At 42.2% G+C, this 19531-nt stretch overlaps 1 protein-coding gene across 1 annotated transcript in view; it reads left to right on the forward strand.

Moving 5' to 3' along the window:
• Cul4b (cullin 4B) overlaps positions 1 to 19531 on the forward strand; it is a 102471-nt gene that overhangs the window by 44021 nt on the left and 38919 nt on the right. Inside the window, exon 2 of the mRNA XM_050132110.1 lies at positions 18252 to 18326. Coding sequence (XP_049988067.1) covers positions 18266 to 18326 — 61 coding nt within the window. The 5' untranslated portion in view covers positions 18252 to 18265. The remainder of the gene's footprint in view (positions 1 to 18251; positions 18327 to 19531) is intronic.

The raw sequence follows: 19531 nt of genomic DNA on the forward strand, positions 1-19531 counted from the left end.
TGTCTCAGTAGTCCTCATTGTCCGCTATGTTCAGTGAGACCGGTTTTAACCCAGGCTTTTTCAGACCCAGGTCAGCTGGCCTTGGTGAGTTCCCGATAGAGCATCTCCATTGTCTCAGTGTGTGGGTGCACCCCTCGCGGTCCTGAGTTCCTTGCTCATGTTCGCTCTCCTTCTGCTCCTGATTTGGACCTTGAGATTTCAGTCCGGTGCTCCAATGTGGGTCTCTGTCTCTGTCTTCTTTCATCGCCTGATGAAGGTTAATATTCAGGAGGATGCCTATATGTTTTTCTTTGGGTTCTCCTTCTTATTTAGCTTCTCTAAGAACCCGAATTATAGGCTCAATGTCCTTTATTTATGGCAGAAATCTTTAATAAATAAATAATTAATAAATAAATAAATAAATAAAGAGTCTGATCCCAAGTAGTTTATTTTAGGCATTTTTTTTCAGAGGCAGGGTTTCTATGAATAACAGCCCTGGCTGTCCTGGGACTCACTTTATAGACCAGGCTGGCCTCAAACTCACAGAGATTTGCCTTCCTCTGCCTCCTGAGTGCTGGGATTAAAGGCCTGCACCAGCACCACTCGACTATTTTAGGCATATTTAAGCACAGCACAATTTGGAAAAAAGTTTCTGGTGACAATTAATTCAAACCCATGTGCACAACAAAGCTTAAGACAGTACTACTTTGAAACGCTTAGTAAAGTACAAGTGACACCTTCCAGAAAGGTTGGTTCTATAGATTAAATGAAAAAACAGGCTCAAGAAAAACACGCTCATGAGAAGGTCTGGGGGAGGACAGCACTGCAGATTGACTGAGACAAACAAGATAAAGGTCTGGGGTATCTGGTGTGGCCTGGCCACACAGATAGCACAGAGGTTACCTGGCTATTAACCATCTCTGTCCCCAGCCTTCTGGGGGGGGGGGGGAACAGGTTACAAGTCTCTGTCTTTGAAGAGACAACCCTGCATTCTTAACATTCCTGGTTTCTCTAGTGCTTGTCTGTGAACACAAGGACCCCTGTGTCCCTTACAGAGGACTAAAGAAGATAATTCAGAGTGGGGTTAAACTATTTAAGATTTTTGTTCCTCTTCTTCCTTGTTCCGTCTTCCACTTTAACACACTTCTCTGGGCTTCTCTTCCCGGTACTTGATCTCCCAGGTCTCCCTTCATTCCAGGTGTTTCTGCTAGAGTGCAAAGGTAATTCGGTGGGAGAGCATTTGGGAGAGCCCAGGGCGCAACGTCCAGCACATTTTTTTTTAAAAAAGTGCAGGCCAGATATATTCCTGGAATCCCAGCCCTTGAGAGGTAGAGGCAAGAGGATTACAGAACTGAAGCCAACAAAGACTGACACTATGGTCCTAAGTATTTTTTAAAAAAAAATATATATATATATATATCCAGAAACAACAGAATTCTGTCATAGTTTTATAGCTGAAGAAACACACACATAAGCCTCAGATTTTTTTAGACTGGTTTAAGAAATGATGGCTTTTAAAAAATTTGCTAATCTCTTCCTTTAAATGAATTCTAAAACTTTGCTAGATCATTCTCAACTACACAGCAAGTTCTAGGCCAGCCTGGGATATATGAGTCCTGGTTTCAGAAGAAACAAAAACTGAGCCCAGGCGAGGGGATACCATTCCACCACTAGCAAACTCTTCTGCCATCCTTTTTTTTTTTTTTTAAGATTTTAATTATTTTGCCAGGTGGTGGTGGCACACGCCTTTAATCCCAGCACTCAAGAGGCAGAGGCAGACAGATGTCAGTGAGTTCGCAGCCAGCCTGGTCTACAAAGCAAATTCCAGGACAGACAGGACTGTTACACAGGCAAACTCTGTATCAAAAAAAAAAAAAAAAAAAACCAAACAAACAAAAGGATTTTAATTATTTTTATTTTATGAGTATGAGTGTTTGCTTGCATGTGCAGTAAGTGAATGCAGTCCTTACAGAGGCTATTAGAGATGGTTGTGAACTGCCATGTGAGTGTTGGGAATCGAACCTAGGTCATCTATAAGAGCAGCCAGTTCTTTTAAACTCTGAGCCATCTCTCCAGTCCCATCTTCTGCCATCCTTATATCCTTTCCCAACTAAGGTGGTTTATAACAGCACCACCACTGTCCTGCAGTCAGGAAGTGGGAGTCAGCAAGTGGGTAGGCCTGTTCCTTCTTGCTGGCACATGATAATGTCCAGACAATTCATCTCCACCTTCAGGTGAACCGAGTCCTTCTCCCTGATTCTTCTGCTGCGTTTTACAATCGTTGATTACAGCTTGATTCTACCCTCTTTGTTGACCTAAACTGACTCAACAAAGACACTGCTTCATGCTGCCCAGTCTTCTCCTCTGTAGGCTTGTGAAGCCCTGCAAGAGAAAAACACCCAATGAAGCTGGCAGATACGGTGAATCCACAGGTGCAGACCTCTGTGTTAGCTGAGTTACTATTGCTGCAATAAAACACCATAGCCAAAAGCAAATTGGGGAGGAAAAGGTTTATTTTCCTTACATGTCTGCAGCACTGTTCATCATCAAAGGAAGTCAGGACAGGAACTCTAACAGAGCAGGAACTGGAGGCAGGGGATGATGCAGAAGCCATGGAAGAGTGCTGCTTGCTGGCTGCCTGGCTCCAAAATGCATACTAGGACTGCTTTCTTATAGAACCCAGGACCACCTGCCCAGGGATGGAACCACTCACAGTGGGCTGGGCCCTGCTTCATCGATCATTAATTAAGAAAATCTCCTACAGCTAGAACTTATGGAGGCATTTTCTTAATTAAGGTTCTCTCTTTTCAGATGACTCTAATTTGTGTCAAGTTGACATAAAACTAGCCAGCACAGCCTCTAATGTGCCTGTGGATTCCTTGCCTTTGGCCAAACCTGATGACCCGAGGGACTTTGATCTCAGGGTCTCACGTGGTAGAAGAACTGACTCCTACGAGTTGTCCCCTGGCCCCCACTCATACACCATGGCAATGTGTGCTCACATACATACACTCCCACACAGCCATACTCCCGCAATTCTCTCCTTCCTAATGGTACTTCCCATACACTGCTCCTTACTCCTCAAAACTTCACCTCAACTGCCCAAAATAATTCATCCCCTGAAAATAAGATAGAAATCTCCAGATGGAAATTCAATCCCTACTAGAAAACTAGAAATAGCCATATACTCACAGCCACTTGTTCCTACCATTGAAATGAACACTATTCCTCCTTCAGACACCAGTCAGGGATGCGTCTCCTCAATAGCTTCATTCAACTTACTAGTCCCTCTTTTTTGTATTTTATTTTTCTTCTCTTTGAGGCAGTGTCTGTCTGTGTAACCCTGGCTGGCCTCATACTCACAGAAATCCTCCTGCCTCTACCTCCCAAGTACTGGGGTTATATGCAAGTGCCAGCATACATGTGACATCACACCCTTGTCTCTCTTTTTGTAGTTTATTATTATTATTATTACATCTTAAAATTATTAATTTGTGGATGTGAGAGTGTGTGGGAGTGTATGTATGTGGGCACAAACTGCCATGGTGTATGAGTGGGGGCCAGAGGACAATCTGTAGAAGTCAGTTCTTCTACCATGTGAGGCCCTGGGATCAAACTGACTCAGGGCATCAGACTTGGCCATAGGCACCTTTACATAGAGCCTTCTCACTTCTGGTTATTTTTAAAATCTTGCTACTGTTTATGGATTTTATTTGCATTTTTCAAAAAAATATGTGGCTATTTCCATATTACAAAATGTACAAACACAAAGGTATAATAGCAATAATAAAGCTAGCATCTCGAGCTGGTGATATGGCTTAGTACTAGAGCACTTGCTTAAAATATACAAAGCCCTGGGTTGTATGCCCCACACTCAGAAAGAAAAGGCTAGTGTTTATGGAGTAATTGCCCTAAATGAGGCACCGTTGCAAGTAATTTCATATATTAGCTCACTTAATCCTCAGAGTAGATATTAATTTGCATATTCACTTTGTGGGTACAGAACAGAAGAACGTGGCTCAATTTTCCCCAGCTAGGGATTTCCAGGACCTGACTTTGAACCCAAGTAAATATAACTTGGTCCTATCTAAATTCTATAATTTAAATCATACCCCACATCCCTCCATGCCCTGACTTCCCACCCCTCTTAAGCTATTTCCTTTCATTCTCATCTATAGTAGGTTTATGTGTATCTTCCAGAAACTTTTGGTGTGGATAAATAGATGGATGGATAGATAGATAGATATTACAATATATGAGGTACATATGCTTTTGCAGTTATTTGGTTTTGGCTGTCCTGGGAATTGAAACCAGTACCACATGCTTACAAGGCAAGCACTTGAACCACTGAGCTATATCACCAGTCCTGGTGTATGTTTTTTTTTAAACATTTTTTATGGTTTATTTAATGTGCATTGGTGTGAAGGTGTCAGATCCCCTCTGGTGTATGTTTTTGAAAAATAAAAATGACTCTGAGCCTTGTAGAGCATGGCTGTAATCCTATCAGTCAGAAGACTGAAGCAGGAGGATTCTAAATTCTAGGCCAACCTGGCTTATACAATGAGACCGTGTCACAAAAAGAAAGAGAAACAAACGGAAGTGCGCAAATGAGATCGTGTCACACATGTAATTTTGCTTTTTAATTTTTTTGAGATTATAATTACATAATTTCCCTTACATTCCTTCCCTCCAAACTCTCTTGTACTCTCCCTTCTTTTGATATACACACACACACACACACACACACACACATTTCCTCAATAATATAACTGCTCAGTCTGTATAACAATTACTTGTATGTATGTGTTTTCAGGGATGACCATTTGGTATTGGATAACTAATTAGTGCACTTTTCCGTGGGAAAGACTTTCTCCTACCCTCAGCATTCCTTAGTTGCTTATAGTTCTTTGTGTAGGGTTGTGGCCTCTCAAGGTTTGCCCCCATCCACATTAGCATGTCTATTGATATCATCCTTGTTCAAGTCATGTTTAAGCAGCCTTGTTAGGAAGGCTTCATGGGCCTAGCTTCTGATAATTCTAGTAGACACAACCTCACAAACTCCCTGATCCTCTGTATAGTCTTTCTTCCCCTCTTCCCCACTAATCCCTGAGCCTTAGGTATAGGAGTTGTGTTGTAGATCTATTAGATGGGACTGAGTACTACGACTCAGAAAAAATGAAATAATGAAATCTTCAGGTAAATAGAGAAACTAGAAAAGATCATTGAGTGAGGTAACCCAGGCTTAGAAAAACAAACATCCCACGTTTTCTCTCATCTCAGGTTCCTAGCTTCTAATGTTCAAATGTGAGGATACAATCTGTACATATTTTTAAAAAATCTGCAGGAAACAGGAAGGTAAAAGGGGACCATGGTGATGGGCGGTGGTTATGGCAATAGAGAAGGGAATAGCAGGGTACAAGTGATTCAAAGGGGAAAATGGAAGGGGTGTCTTTAAGGAGGAGGAGGGAATAAATACAGAAGAAAGACAGTAAAATAGCAGTAAGAATGTTTGAAAAAGTCATGAGGAATCATACAATTAACTACCTTAAAAACACAATATGCATAAGTCTATGTATAAATATACATACTTAGTTTAAATGAGATTTTCTTTTGTCTTCTTTTTTTGAGAAAAGGTTTCTCTGTGTAGTCTTGACTGTCCCAAAACTTGATCTGCAGACCAGGCTGGCCTCAAACTCAGAGATCTGCCTGCCTCTGCCTCCTGAGTGCTGGGAGTAAAGGCATGTGCCACCATTGTCTGGCTAACTGAGGTTTTCTAATCTGGGCTGACAGTGCTCCCTCCAAGAGTCAAAGGCCAACTAACAAAAACCCCAACTACCAGTTGTTGGTCAGGGTTGTCCAACAGACTCCCCAAACATTATAGGTTATTGGTATTTTGCTTTTTTCATTTCATGGGTAAAATTCATCTTGGAGGGTTTTTTTTTTTCATGTCAGATAGGAGAAAGAAAAATAAAAATTAGTAAGATTTTATTGTTTTGGGTGGCTAGAGGCATTCCATAGTATGTGTGTGCCACAATGTATTTAATCAGTTCTCCCTACCTTTGTTGTTGTCTCCCTTGTAGTATATTTTTCTTATAATCTAACAAATAAAAGCTTGCCTGAGGATCAGAGAAGCAGAGCGGCCAACCACTAGAGAGTTCTTACCTCTACGCATGCTCAGACCAAAGGCACAATCCTTTCTCTATGAATCCTCAGACTGAATCCCCGGACTGCATCTCAGCTCCTGTCTCATCCCTTTATATTCCTCTCTCCACCGAGCCACGTCACTCCTGTCTCCACCTCCCTAGTGTTGAAATATAGAGCTGTATAGCTCTTTTAGACAGATTCAATCTTGTGTAGCCCAGGGTGGCCTTGAACTCACAGAGATCCATCTGCCTCTGTCTCCTGAGTGCTGGGGATTAAAGGTGTGTGCCACCACTGCCTGGCTTCTATGGCTAACTAGTGGCTTAGCTCTGCACAATGATCTTCAGGCAAGCTTTATTTGTTAGATTATAAACAAAATGTCACTACACTCCCTTCTCCCGTTTCATCCCTCACCCTCACTTCCTCCTTTCCTGGTTCTTATTTTGATTTGTTTGCTTGGTTGTTTCGAGTCCCAGGTATCTAGGGCTGACCTTGAATTTACAGGGTGGCCAAGGATAACCTTGAACTCTGATACCCCCCCCCCCCTTACCTCCCAAGTGCTGGGATTATAGACTTGTGCAACCATACCCAGTTTATAGGCAGCTAGAGATTGAGCCAAAGGCTTCGAACTGATTGAGCACCCTGCCAACTGTGCTTCTCCCCAGCCTTATCCAGTTCCTTTATTGTAGTGATAAGAGCGGCGGGGCTGCGTCCCTGGCACCCCGGCCGCCTGGCTAGCTTATGCCCGAAATAACAACACACAAACTGTATTCATTTAAACACTGCTTGGCCTGTTTCTATCTAGCCTCTTCAAGGCTAATTCTCACATATTAATTTAGCCCATTTCTAATCATCTGTGTGGCACTGCTAGGTGCGCTTACTGGGAAGATTCTAGCCTATGTCCATCCTGGGTCGGAGCTGCCTGGGAGAGAGCAGCCTGGCGTCTCTGCTCCAGAGAGCAGAGCTGTCAAGTCTGAGCTCACTTCCTCTTCCTCCCAGTATTCTGTTCTGTTTAATCCTCCCACCTATGTTCTAATCAATGAGGGCCAAGCAGTTTATTACTTAACCAATGAAATCAACAGATTGATATATGACACTCCCACATCACTTCCCCTTTTTCTGTTTAAACAAAAAAGGAAGGCTTTAACTTAGCATAGCAAAATTACATATAACAAAACAGTTATCAAATAAAAATTATAATAATCTATATCATAACTAAGGAAAACTATAACTATAGCTAACTATTCTTCACTCCATCAAAGAGTCCAGAAAGATACAATATTACCTAAGCAAACAAGAAATCCAAAGCTCTAGAAATGACAGAGACATCTCGCTGCCTGGACAGTCACCCAAAGTTCCTCTGTACCGTTGGGGCATCCATCTTCGGCCTACAGGCCCATAGTTTCCAGCAGACATTTCCACAAAGCAGGAAATTTCAAAGGCAGTCACTATCTGCTTGTCCTGAAGAATGTCTTGCAGACTCTTTCATGAATCAGGAACCCCGAAAGATCATCTCACCTTTAGGCAAGTTCAGCAGTCCTCTCTCTGCGGGTTCTCTGTGTCCAGTTTATGCAATAGTCCAGGCAAGAGCAGTTTCTTGCCCAAATGGCTATCAAACTCCATAAGGATCCTCTTCGATGCCCATCTTCCTCTTGAAGTAGATTGGTGCTGCCAGGAGCAGAGTGTCTCATTGTCATGAAAAGTCCTAAGTTATTAAAACATTTAAAATGCCATATTCTATAATCTTTGAAAAATATGAAGAATGCCTATCTAAAATATATCTATGCACATCTAGAAAATCTTAACTAACATGACTACAAACTTGACTAATATGATTATCTATTAACAACCTATATACATTACATTTTAAAATGAACTACACAATCACAATACCTTAATCAATATCAGAAACACATATAACAAAATTGACCTTAAATTTAAATCTCTAAATCAAAATCCATATCAATGTAAATTATTCATACCTATATCACTTTATAACAGCAGTTATTCTGGTCCCTACAATAAGTCTGGTAGGTGCAATAAAGTCACAAACTCTAGCACTCCTGCTCTCCTAAACTGGCCTTTTCAAATTCTGGGGTGAGAGCCCTATGCTCTGATACCCACCCATGTTAGTTTAGGACTCCTCAACTACACCAGCTGGAGCATCATCAGTGTGTGCGCCATATCCAGCCCTGTCCCTGGAAGAGGGAAGTCAAGGAGAAACTTGTATGTGAAAGCTAAAACAACACTTTTCTCCTTCCTCTGCCTCTTCTAGTCGCCTTACCCTTTCCAGGAGTTTCCCTGAGCCATGCAGAAAAGGCATGACAAGGGTGATAAAGCCATCCCATTTAGGACTGAGCATTCATAGTCACTTACTCTCTGCCCTTTGACCAGTTATGAGTCTGTCCATGGAGCTTTTCCCAGGAAGCTTCTTTTTGCCATAGATGGTGATCAACACAGAGACCAACAACCAATGTGCAGACCGTGGAGTGCTCGGCTTTAAATGGGACAGCTATATCACACCCTTTCCCCCACAAGCCACAGTGAACATCTTGGAAGATAGAGGGGGAGATGGTAAGATCCAAAGGGAGCAGGTGGCTCTAGGGAAACTGTATTTGCCTGTTACAACAGTGCGTTTGCGCACATGAACTCACACCAACTGGAACTGCCTGAACAAGAGTTGCACAAGAACAAGCCAGCTAAATCCCAGCATAGATGGGGAGAGGCTCATGAAGGCCACCTCTGTCTGATGTGTTATTGGCAGTTGGTAGTTTCTTGGAGAGGAAGAGTTATTTTTATTCAGGGATGCGGACCCTGCGAGACTCCAGCAGATGGTCCCACGTCCCATTTCCATACAGCCAGAACTAAATGAAAATGGAAGATTGGGGCTGGAGAGATGACTCAATAATTAAGAGCACTTGCTGCTCTTTAGAAAACCTGGGTTCAGTTTCCAGCACCCACATGGTGACTCACAGCCATCAACAACTCCAGTTCCAGGAGATCTAATGCCTTGTTCTGACCTCTGCAGGCACCAGGCACATAGATACATATACACAGGCAAAACACTCATATATGTGAAGTTCGGAGGGGAAATTGGGGGTGGGGTGGGGAAGGAATGCAGAGTAGATGGGATCCAAACACATTATATGTATGTATGAATGTTGAGTATTTTTTTTAAAGAAGCTTTTCAGTTTTGTTTATGGACCTTAAAACGCCATAGAGTTGAGGCAAAAAACTTCTCCATATTCCTTAGCAAATTAAAGACCCATGTGGTCAGAAAAAGAGAGATATACAGTAAAGAGAGATTCAAAGAGGAATAAAACCTCTAAATGGTTAACAGTGTGTTAAAAATATATACAGGCTAAAGATTAAAGTTCTCAAAAAAAGAAAGGAAGAAAGTAAAAATAAAAGAAATAGAGGTTAAAATAAAGCCACATAAAGATGGAAAATACACAGAGAATTTTTATACTGTATGCTATTATGCTCTCTTTAAATTGTTTGAGTGCTGAGGAAGGAGCAACAGCTGCTAAAAGATATTTGCTTATAAATGCTGCAGAATTAATCTAAGACAGGTGTTTTAAAAATACCTTGGCTTCAAAATTGAAGTCAAAAGATATGTTACTTTGGAGAAGAGATTTTGCTTTTGTTTCCACAGAAAATGAGAGGCTGTGGATTTATTCAGAGTTAATAAAAATCAACTTTGATAAAGGAAGACCACCTGAGAAGTCTCCCACAGAAATAGATGGCCTAGATGTCTGAGTTCTTCATCTAGAACAGGTTCAAGACTGCTGCCTGAGACGATCAAGACTCACAGGATACTTCAGTCAGGACTTGATCATAACTCTAAATTTTCTTTAGGTCCCCATAAGGTTATCAGTGCCCCCAACCAGCTGGAAGTAGCCTGGAATACTATGCCCACATTCCCAAAAAATGGACTATGGATATTTTCCCTTTTTTAAAAAAAAAAAGAGGGGGAAGTGGGGCAGGAGAATTGTCTGTATTCTGTCAATCATGTTATACATAAACGCTGATTGGCCAGGCAGGAAGTATAGGGGGGAAAACCAGAGAGGAAGTAGAAATGATGTAATGAAAACAGGAGAATTCTGGGAAGTAGGAAGTTGATTCCTCCCACTCCTGCCCAGACCACCGAAGCAGCAGGATGGATCTGTCCCACTGAAAAAAGGTACTGAGCCACATGGCTAACATAGATCAGAAAAATGGATTAATCAAGATGTGAGAGTTAGCCAGTGAGAGGCTAGAGCTAATGGGCCAATCAGCTTATAATTTATGGAGACCTATGTGTGATTTTCTTTGGGGCCAAACAGTTGTGGGTACTGGGCAGGACAGAAACCACAACAACAAGCAGCCCCCACTTATGTTACATAGAGTGGTCTTTAAGTTCAATCAGAAGGGACTTGATTATCCCCATAACAACTGTGCTACTATTGCAACCATGGGTGTGGGAAAGATGCCTTTATATTCAGTTATTAGTAGCTAATTTTCTAAGATAGTCCAGTAATCCAGAGAAGGATAGTTACTTATTGTGTTTATATGTGTGTATATGTTCGTGCATGTATATGTGGGTACGTACACGTTTGTGTATGTGTAAGCCAGGAGGCTCTCTGCTGTCTAGTTTTCTATCAACATGGTACAAGCTAGAGTTATCTGGAAAGAAGAGCCTCGAATGAGAAAATGCCTTCATTTAGGAAAGTCTGTAGAGCATGTCCTTGATTAGTGATTGATGTTTGTTGGCCTGGACCATGGGGGGGCAGGTGAGGGAATGAGAAGCAGTGCCACCCTTGGTCATGGTTGTGTTAAAAAAGAAGCTAAGTGGGGTGCCTGAACTGTCCTTCCCCTGTAATTAAACTGATGACTACCTTAATTGTCATCATAGAACCTTCATATAGCGACTGATGGTAGCAGATGCCAGTCATCCACAGCTAGCTCTGGGCCAAGCTTCTGAGGTCTCATTGGAGAGGGAGGAGTGATAATATGAGCAAAGGGGTCAAGACCATGGTGCGGAAACACAGAGAAGCAGCTGACCTGAGCTAGTGGGAGCTCACTGACTCTGGACTGATAGTTGAGGAACCTGCATAGAACCAAACTAGGCCCTCAGAATGTGGGTGACAGTTGTGTGGCTTGGGCAGTCTGTGGGGCCCCTGGCAGTGGGACCAGGATTTATCCCTAGTGCATGAACTGGCTTTTTGGAGCCCATTCCCTGTGGAGGGAAACCTTGCTCAGGGGATGGGATGGGGAGAAGGTAGGGGGAGCAGGAGGAGTGGAAGGAGGGGAACCTGGGATTGGTATGTAAAATAAAAAAAGATTGTTTAAATAAAAGAAGCTAAGCAAGCCATAGGGGAGCAAGCCAATAAGAAGCACTCCTCCACAACTTCTGCTTCAGTTCCCACCAGGTTCCTGCCTTGAGTGCCTTCTCTGGCTTCCCTCAGGTGTAATTAGTTCCTCAGTTACTGGCTACCTTGTTTTTGAAAAAGGCTGTCTCTGACCTAAAACTCACCAATTAGGTTGGCTCAGGTTTTTTTGTTTTGTTTTGTTTGTTTGCACTTGGTGCCCTGTTGATGGTGCTGTTTGAGGAAGTTGTGGAATCTTTGTGAGATCCAACCTTGCTGGAGGAAGTATGTCACTGGGGATGGACTTTGAGAGTTTATAGCCTCACCCACTTCCAGTTCACTTTGCCTGCTTTGTGTTTGCAGTTGAAAATATGGTCATCCAGCTTCTTGCTCTAGCCACCTTATGGTATTTTCAACTTTTTTTTTTTTTGAGACAGTGTTTCTCTGTAGCTTTGGATCCTGTCCTGGAACTAGCTCTTATTGACCAGGCTGGCCTCGAACTCACAGAGATCCGCCTGCTTCTGCCTCCCTAGTGCTGGGATTAAAGGGGTGCGCCACCACCAGCCAGCTCCACTATGGTATTTACATACATGAATATATAATGTACTTTGTGTGCACTCACTCCCTTAACTTCAGCTTTTCCCATTCCTACTGATCCCCTTCCTCTCTCCAAGCAAATATTCCCTCTTCTACTTTCATGGTCTTTTGTTGTTGTTTGGTTGGTTAGTTGGTTTTTGCAAGACAAGGTCTCACTATGTAGCTCTGGCTATCCTGCAACTCACAATGTAAACCAGGCTAGCTGCTGTGGCACATGCCTGTAATTCTAGCACTTGAGAGGCAGAGACAGGCAGAGGTCTCTGAGTTTGAGACTAACCTGGTCTACATAGTGAGTTCCAGAATAGAAAAGGGTACACAGAGGAATCCTGTTTCAAAAAAAACCCAGAAAGCCAGGCGGTGGTGGCGCACGCCTTTAATCCCAGCACTTGGGAGGCAGAGGCAGGCGGATCTCTGTAAGTTCAAGGCCAGCCTGGTCTACAAAGCTAGTTCCAGGATAGGCGCCAAAGCTACAGAGAAACCCTGTCTCGAAAAAAAAAATACTAAAAAAAACCCCAGAAAAAACGGTATGTGCCATTATGCCCAGCCTCATGCCTTTTTGTATGACCGAGACCTAATGAGTTTATTAGGGTTGCTTACCAGGGCATGGTGATGGGTTATTCATAGGAGCATGAGCCACTTACAAATAACTACACCACTGAAAAAAAATCTCTCCCAGCAACCATTAACTGCCAATGGCTACTCAGAAAAAGATGGAACCGTATAAAGCCCTTCTCCAATTTTCACTTACCTGTTTTTAGTCTATTTTAAAAGCTTTTGGTAAATAACATGCAGAAATGAGCAAGTCATAAGTGTATTGTTCAACTAAATTTTACAAACAAAACCAACTGTATGATGAGCATTCAAATGTCTCTGGCCCAGTTTCTACAACTAATAAGCTTCTTTTGCTGGAGCAACCTACTTAAAGCACTCCCGGTAGTCTATGGCTTATAATGAATAGTCTGCTGGTGCTAGGCACTCTCATTAAGTCACCTAACTTTACAAATGGTGCTTGAATGTAAAAGATGTTTGCTGGGTTCAAGGAAGGTAGACTCTATGTTCTATTTTTTTCCATTTTCTATTTATTTATGTTTATTAATTTGTTTTCTGAGATAGGGTTGCACTATGTAGCCTGGACTGACTGCAAACTCATGGCAATCAACCAGAGGTATCAGCCCCCGAGAATAACAAGCACAAGCCACTCTAGGGAACCTTTCCCTTATGGTTTTGGGTGTGGTTTTTGTAGTTCACTATTCTGTTAACAGTTATCATTGTGGGGGATAAGGATCAGTCCATGGCCTTATGCACACCAAGTCCATAAGGATCAGTCCATGACCAATGAACACCAAGTGGGGGATAAGGATCAGTCCATAGCCTTATGCACACCAAGTCCATAAGGATCAGTCCATGGCCTATGCACACCAAGTGGGGGATAAGGATCAGTCCATGGCCTTATGCACACCAAGTCCATAAGGATCAGTCCATGGCCTTATGCACACCAAGTGGGGAATAAGGATCAGTCCATGGCCTTATGCACACCAAGTCCATAAGGATCAGTCCATGGCCTATGCACACCAAGTGGGGGATAAGGATCAGTCCATGGCCTTATGCACACCAAGTCCATAAGGATCAGTCCATGACCTATGCACACCAAGTCGGGGATAAGGATCAGTCCATGGCCTTATGCACACCAAGCAGTTGTTTAATTTTGAGCCATAACTCCAGTTTAAATCTCAAGTAAAACAAACAATGCTCTGGGTACCAAGTGAAAAGAAAGGATTTCCTTCCTTCCTTCCTTCCTTCCTTCCTTCCTTCCTTCCATCCTTCCTTCCTTCCTTTTGCGTTTCTTTCTTTCTTTTGCTTTTCTTTCTTTTGTTGTTGTTGTTTTGTTTTTCGAGACAGGGTTTCTCAGTAGCTATGGAGCCAGTCCTAGAACTCACTCTGTAGACCAGGCTGGCCTCCAACTCACAGAGATGCACCTGCCTCCAGAGTGCTGGGATTAAAGGTGTGTGCCTCCACTGCCCAGCCGGAATGGAATTTCTTAAACATCAAGAATTTCAAAGAAAAGAGTAAAGAGCATCAAAAAGCCAGCGAGTGGCCAGGTGATGCGAAAGGATGATTGGCAGTGGTGTGCGAGTAGTATAGTCAAGTTGTTTCCCTAATTATGAATGGTGGGGCATTCCTATAATTCCAGTCAGGAGACTGAGGAAGGAATATCACAAGTTCGAGGATAGCCTGAGCTACATAGCAAAAGCCTCTCAGGAAAAGGCAAGGGGAAAAAGCGAAAGTTGTTTCCCTTAGAACTCAGGAAGAGTGACAGATTGCCGTGACACAGACAGATATGCATCACTGTGTCTTGAAGGCCCTGAAATGCATTAAGAAAATAAAATGTGGCACACGCCTTTAATCCCAGCACTTGGGAGGCAGAGGCAGGAGGATCTCTGTGAGTTCGAGACCAGCCTGGTCTACAAGAGCTAGTTCCAGGACAGGCTCCAAAACCACAGAGAAACCCTGTCTCGAAAAAACAAAAAAAAAAAAAAAAAAAAAAAAAAAACAAAAAAAAAAAAAAAAAAAAAAAAAAAAAAAAAAAAAAAAAAGAAAGAAAGAAAGAAAAACAAAACAAAAAAGAAAATAAAATGAAATAAGCCATACACATCTATAGGAACAAAGAACCCAGACTTGGTGGTGCACACCTTTAATGTCAACACTTAGGAGGTAGAGACCAGCTTACCTCTGTGAGTTCAAGGCCACTCTAGTCTAAAAGTTGAGTTTCAGGACAGCTAGAGCTATGTAAAATTGTCCTGTCTTAAAATAAATAATAATAATAATGAATAAAAGAATGAAGAGCCGGGCTGTGGTGGCGCACACCTTTAATCTCAGCACCTGGGAAGCAGAGGCAGGCGGATCTTTGTGAGTTCAAGACCAGCCTGGTCTACAAGAGCTAGTTCCAGGACAGGCTCCAAAGCCACAGAGAAACCCTGTCTCGAAAAATCCAAAAAAAAGAATGAAGAAAAATGTACTTATTTACAATGATATCATTATATGCATTCAAAATCTAAGAAGTGCAATTTAAGTTTTTTTTTTTACATTCTGACCACAGTTTCCCCTCCCTCCTTTCCTCCCAGTTCCTCCCCATCTCCTCCCTTCTGCCCCCACCCCCACCCACTCCTTAGTTTCTCTATAGAAAAGGGCAGACCTCCCATGGATATCAACCAAGCAGGGCACATCAAGAAGCTATAAGACTGCACACCTCCCCTCTTATTAAGGCTGAACTCCACAGAGTAGGCGTCTATTGTTTGGATTTGCTTAGCATTTCTGCTTGCCAGCTGCCTTTGGAAATCTGCTCAGACAGGCAATTTCCTCACCCTGCACCTCACAGCAAGGCAGCTACCCCAGGATGAAATAGCCAAAGTACTAAATGCTGCTAGACCCTGTAGCAACTTCAAGGAGTAGAGATAAGACCCAGAATAGAGATATGACTTTGCATTTTTCTAAATCAGAACAGAGAAGTCCTTCTCTCTCGGGTTTGAATTTCTTTGCTTTGTATTGAGACAGGGTGTTCTGTGGTCCAGCTGTGTAGCCACGGTTGACCTTGAGCTTCTCCTGTGTCTGCTTCCCAAGTTCTGGCAGGCGTCATCACACCAGTTTTTTTTTTCTTCAGCTTCCAACTGTAAAGTAAGGCTGCTAGAAACCCTGGCGTATCTACCGAAGACTCTTGGAGGCACATGCCTTTAATCTCAAGATCTCTGTGAGTTTGAGGCCAGCCTGGTCTGTAGAGCTAATTCCAGAACAGCCAGGGCTATACAGAGAAATCCTGTCTCAAAGAACCAAAAGAGACAAAGACTCTTAAGAGAATAAAGCTATATAGAGAAAACTGAGATAAGAGATAAAGAGATGGAGTGTGAACCAAGATAGTACTTGGGTTCCTGGATCTAACTGGGACTGAGGTTTGTGGTGTCCGGATATATAAATCAATCAACTTCATTTTCTTCTTAAGCTTATTCAAATTGGATTTCTGGCACTTGACAAGAGTCCCAACAAATACAAGTTAGTTGAGAGATCATCAGAATCTCATGGCTTTCCCCCTTCTCCCAATATATATATATATCCATATTCATTATAAAATGCCTTCCTAATCCTGGTCCAAATTTGAGGAATCAAGTCTGATGCTGACCATTGTTAAGGCGTTAATCTCCCCTTTGTCTTGGTTTCTAACATTTATTATAAAGCATTTCAAACATGCTGAAAAGATTAAATTAGAGCAAACACTGATATAACCACCACCATTTCTGGTTACAATTCTATTATTCTATTGCAATCTTTCCCTTATCCAAGCAATAACAAACCATGTATCACATTCTTGCGCATGAAAGGAGTGTATGTGAGATGATAAAGGCACAGATAAAACTTGGAGAAAATTCTACTCCTTGTAGACCAAGGACCAGAAAAGAATTATCCTAGTAACACAGAGAATTTTAGAACTGATAAACTCCAGTCAAATGCCAAGGAAAAATTTTACATGATCTACTTGTGGATGAGTTGGAGAGCCCTAGACTCACACCCGTGGAAGTCTGTGAGAATCTCAACTTTGTGTCTTCCTCCATCCTTAGCTCTCAGTGGAGACCCTGTAAGGAGCCCAGTGTCCCCTCCCTTCCAGCTTACCATTGTGTCAATGGAGACCTAGCCAAGAGTGAAGACTCATTACTCTCCCAGTGATAATGAAGCCACCTGTCTTCTTGTCTGTCACTTTAGGAACTTTGTCAAAGCACGTAACAGCTTGGTGACCTCTTGGTGTCCCCAAGGTTACAGTACTGTGAGAACAAGTATAAATCAGTCTTTGGGAATATATCAAATTATCGCATCGTTCTGAGAGTTTTTATGTTTGCTGGGTTTTTATTTTGTTTTGGTTTTGAGACAAGGACTATTGTATCTAGACTGGCCTCAAACTCAGCCTCCTGCTTCAGCTTTGCACTGAATGCTGGGATTACATCAACCACACGTGGGCAAGGCTTCATTTTGATTGGCTACGACATCACACAAACCCTTTGTTATTCAGAAACGTGATCCTGTATGGATTGGTCAGATCTGCTGTCAGTTATCAGAGTACTTATTACATAGCGTGGGTGAGTGGGTGGGTGGATGGGGTTTGACACCAGTCTGTTGTTCTCCATGCCGTCGGAGGTTTTATTCACCAATGGATTTCTTTGCGAAGGGCTCTGTGATCCTCCACAAGGTGTGAGAGCTTGATCACATGAATGATAGAACAAAACAATTTTTGCTGTTCCTTCAGTGTAAGTTAAACAAGCCTTCTGAGAGAAATGAAAATGTTTCCTTTAGAAACTAGGAAGGTAGGCCAGATTTAGGGCTTCTGGGTGGAGCCTGATTTTGAGCTAACTTTATTCTCACAGTCGTACTAAATGTCATTATCAAATGTTTCAAATGTTTATGTTAAAATGTTTACTTTATGTTAAAAGGGGTATGTTAGAAGTCATGCCTTACTAGTGATGTATGTGAAGAAGTTAGGGAGAAACTTCTTAGAATCAGCTAAGTGTGTTGTGTGAGGGAAAGTCCATAGCCAAGGTTCTGGCACAGAAAGATCCTCAGTCTCAACAGTATCCTCCCCTCCCCTTCCCTTCCCTCCCCCCCCCTCTCGTTTTTCGAGACAGTGTTTCTCTGTAGCTTTGGTGCCTGTCCTGGAACTAGCTTTACAGACCAGGTTGGCCTCGAACTCACAGAAACACACCTGCCTCTGCCTCCCAAATGCTGGGTTTAAAGGCGTGCGCCCACCACCGCCCGGCTTATTTTATTTTTTGAGACAGGGTTTCTCACAAACAGTCCTAGCTGTTTGTAGACCAGGTTGGCCTTGAACTCAGAGATCTGCCTGCCTCAGTCTCAAGTGATGGGATTAAAGTCTGACTAGGCATTGTAATTTAAAACAGCAGGCTAGAGTTGGAATTCCAATTTCTGATATTAAAAATAAAACATGTTTTACTTTCAGATCATCTTTACATGGAAGAGGAAAATGAACTATATGAGTCGTAATGTAGGCATGAGGCCTGGGGTTCAGTCCCAGCATGTCAGAAAAGCCCATATAATGGAAGGCAATAAGGGGGAGCGGATGAATAGTCTACCCAAATTTGAGGGTTTTCTTAAAACTGCCTTACAAGTGAGTTCTCTGTTTTCTCACAGCTCCCAAAGAGAGGATGTCACGTCCAACTAGGTCTAGAGAAAGAAGAGAGAATGACTCCAACTCAGAAGATAACAGTGAGTGAACTAGTAAAACCTAGTTACAGCCTTATGATTGTTACCCAAGCGGCTAAGCAGGGAGTGAATGGTAAAATGACAAAAGGACAAGGCGGGAATACATTTCTCCAGGGGAGGACTGTCATAGGACACTTAGGCTTTCGTCATTTAAAGTTTAATGAAATTTTGCATTGTTTATTGTGTGAGCCAATCAGCAGTCATCAGAAGATGGAGTCATATACAAACATATTTTTGAGGGGTCATATTATAATCTCTCACAAATTCAAATACACCTTTCACTTGATCTAATTCAATTTCAAATATATCCTGTGTAATATTCATTAGATAGTGTTTTTGGTTGTTGTAAAATGTTTGAAACAGTGAGCTTAAATAAGCCTTGATCTTTTCCAGATTAAATACGACATAACATTTGTTTAATTGTTTTCAGACAGGAGCTTGCTTTTATCTCAAGCTGGCCTCACAGGCAATCCTCCTGCCACTGCTTCTCAAATACCGCGTTCATAGGCATGTGTCACACTGAAGTGTTAGCAGTATATTATGGAAATGTGCAACCCTTAAAATGGTTTATCCCTAATACAAAAAATCCTTAGCATGCTTTAAATCACCTTCTTTTTTTGAATCTGTGAGTTTGAGGCCATCCTAATCCAGAGTGAGTTCCAGGGCAGCCAGGACTACACAGAGAAACCCTGTCTCAAAACAACAACAAAGTACAACTCTGAACTTTGTTTTAACCCAAATACAGCCACAGAAAATATGCAAAGGAATGAGTATAGCCATGATTTAATAAAACTTTCTTTACACAGACAGCAAAAAGCCAGAGTTGGCCCACTGCTCACAGTTTTCGAAATGATGATTTTGTTCATTTGACTTTCTCATACATTAGTAGCATAGTATTCTGGTTTTATCGGGTCCTATTTTGCATGTTCTCGGGTCCTTTCTCTCCTTTGGAGGTTCTCGGCTTGATTCCTAAACCACTGCAACTCAGGTAAGGCCCCAGCTTCAACAGAAAGTAGGACTTATGACTAAGCATTAGCGCTAAGGGGCCTAGGAATTGCTAGCACACAGGCGAGAGATGTGGCCTTGCTTCCCCTCTTTAGTGCTCCAGCATCTAATCAGATGGAAAGTTGGGCCTTAGTAACTCATCTCCTGATATCTGGCCCTGCTGAGTTCCCCCTCTTCTAGGATTTAAATGAGTCTTTTATGTT

The sequence above is a fragment of the Alexandromys fortis genome, unplaced genomic scaffold (genome assembly GCF_014885135.2).
Source record: "Alexandromys fortis isolate MF-2015 unplaced genomic scaffold, M_Fortis_MF-2015_v1.1 scaffold_391, whole genome shotgun sequence".
Lineage (NCBI taxonomy): Eukaryota > Metazoa > Chordata > Mammalia > Rodentia > Cricetidae > Alexandromys > Alexandromys fortis.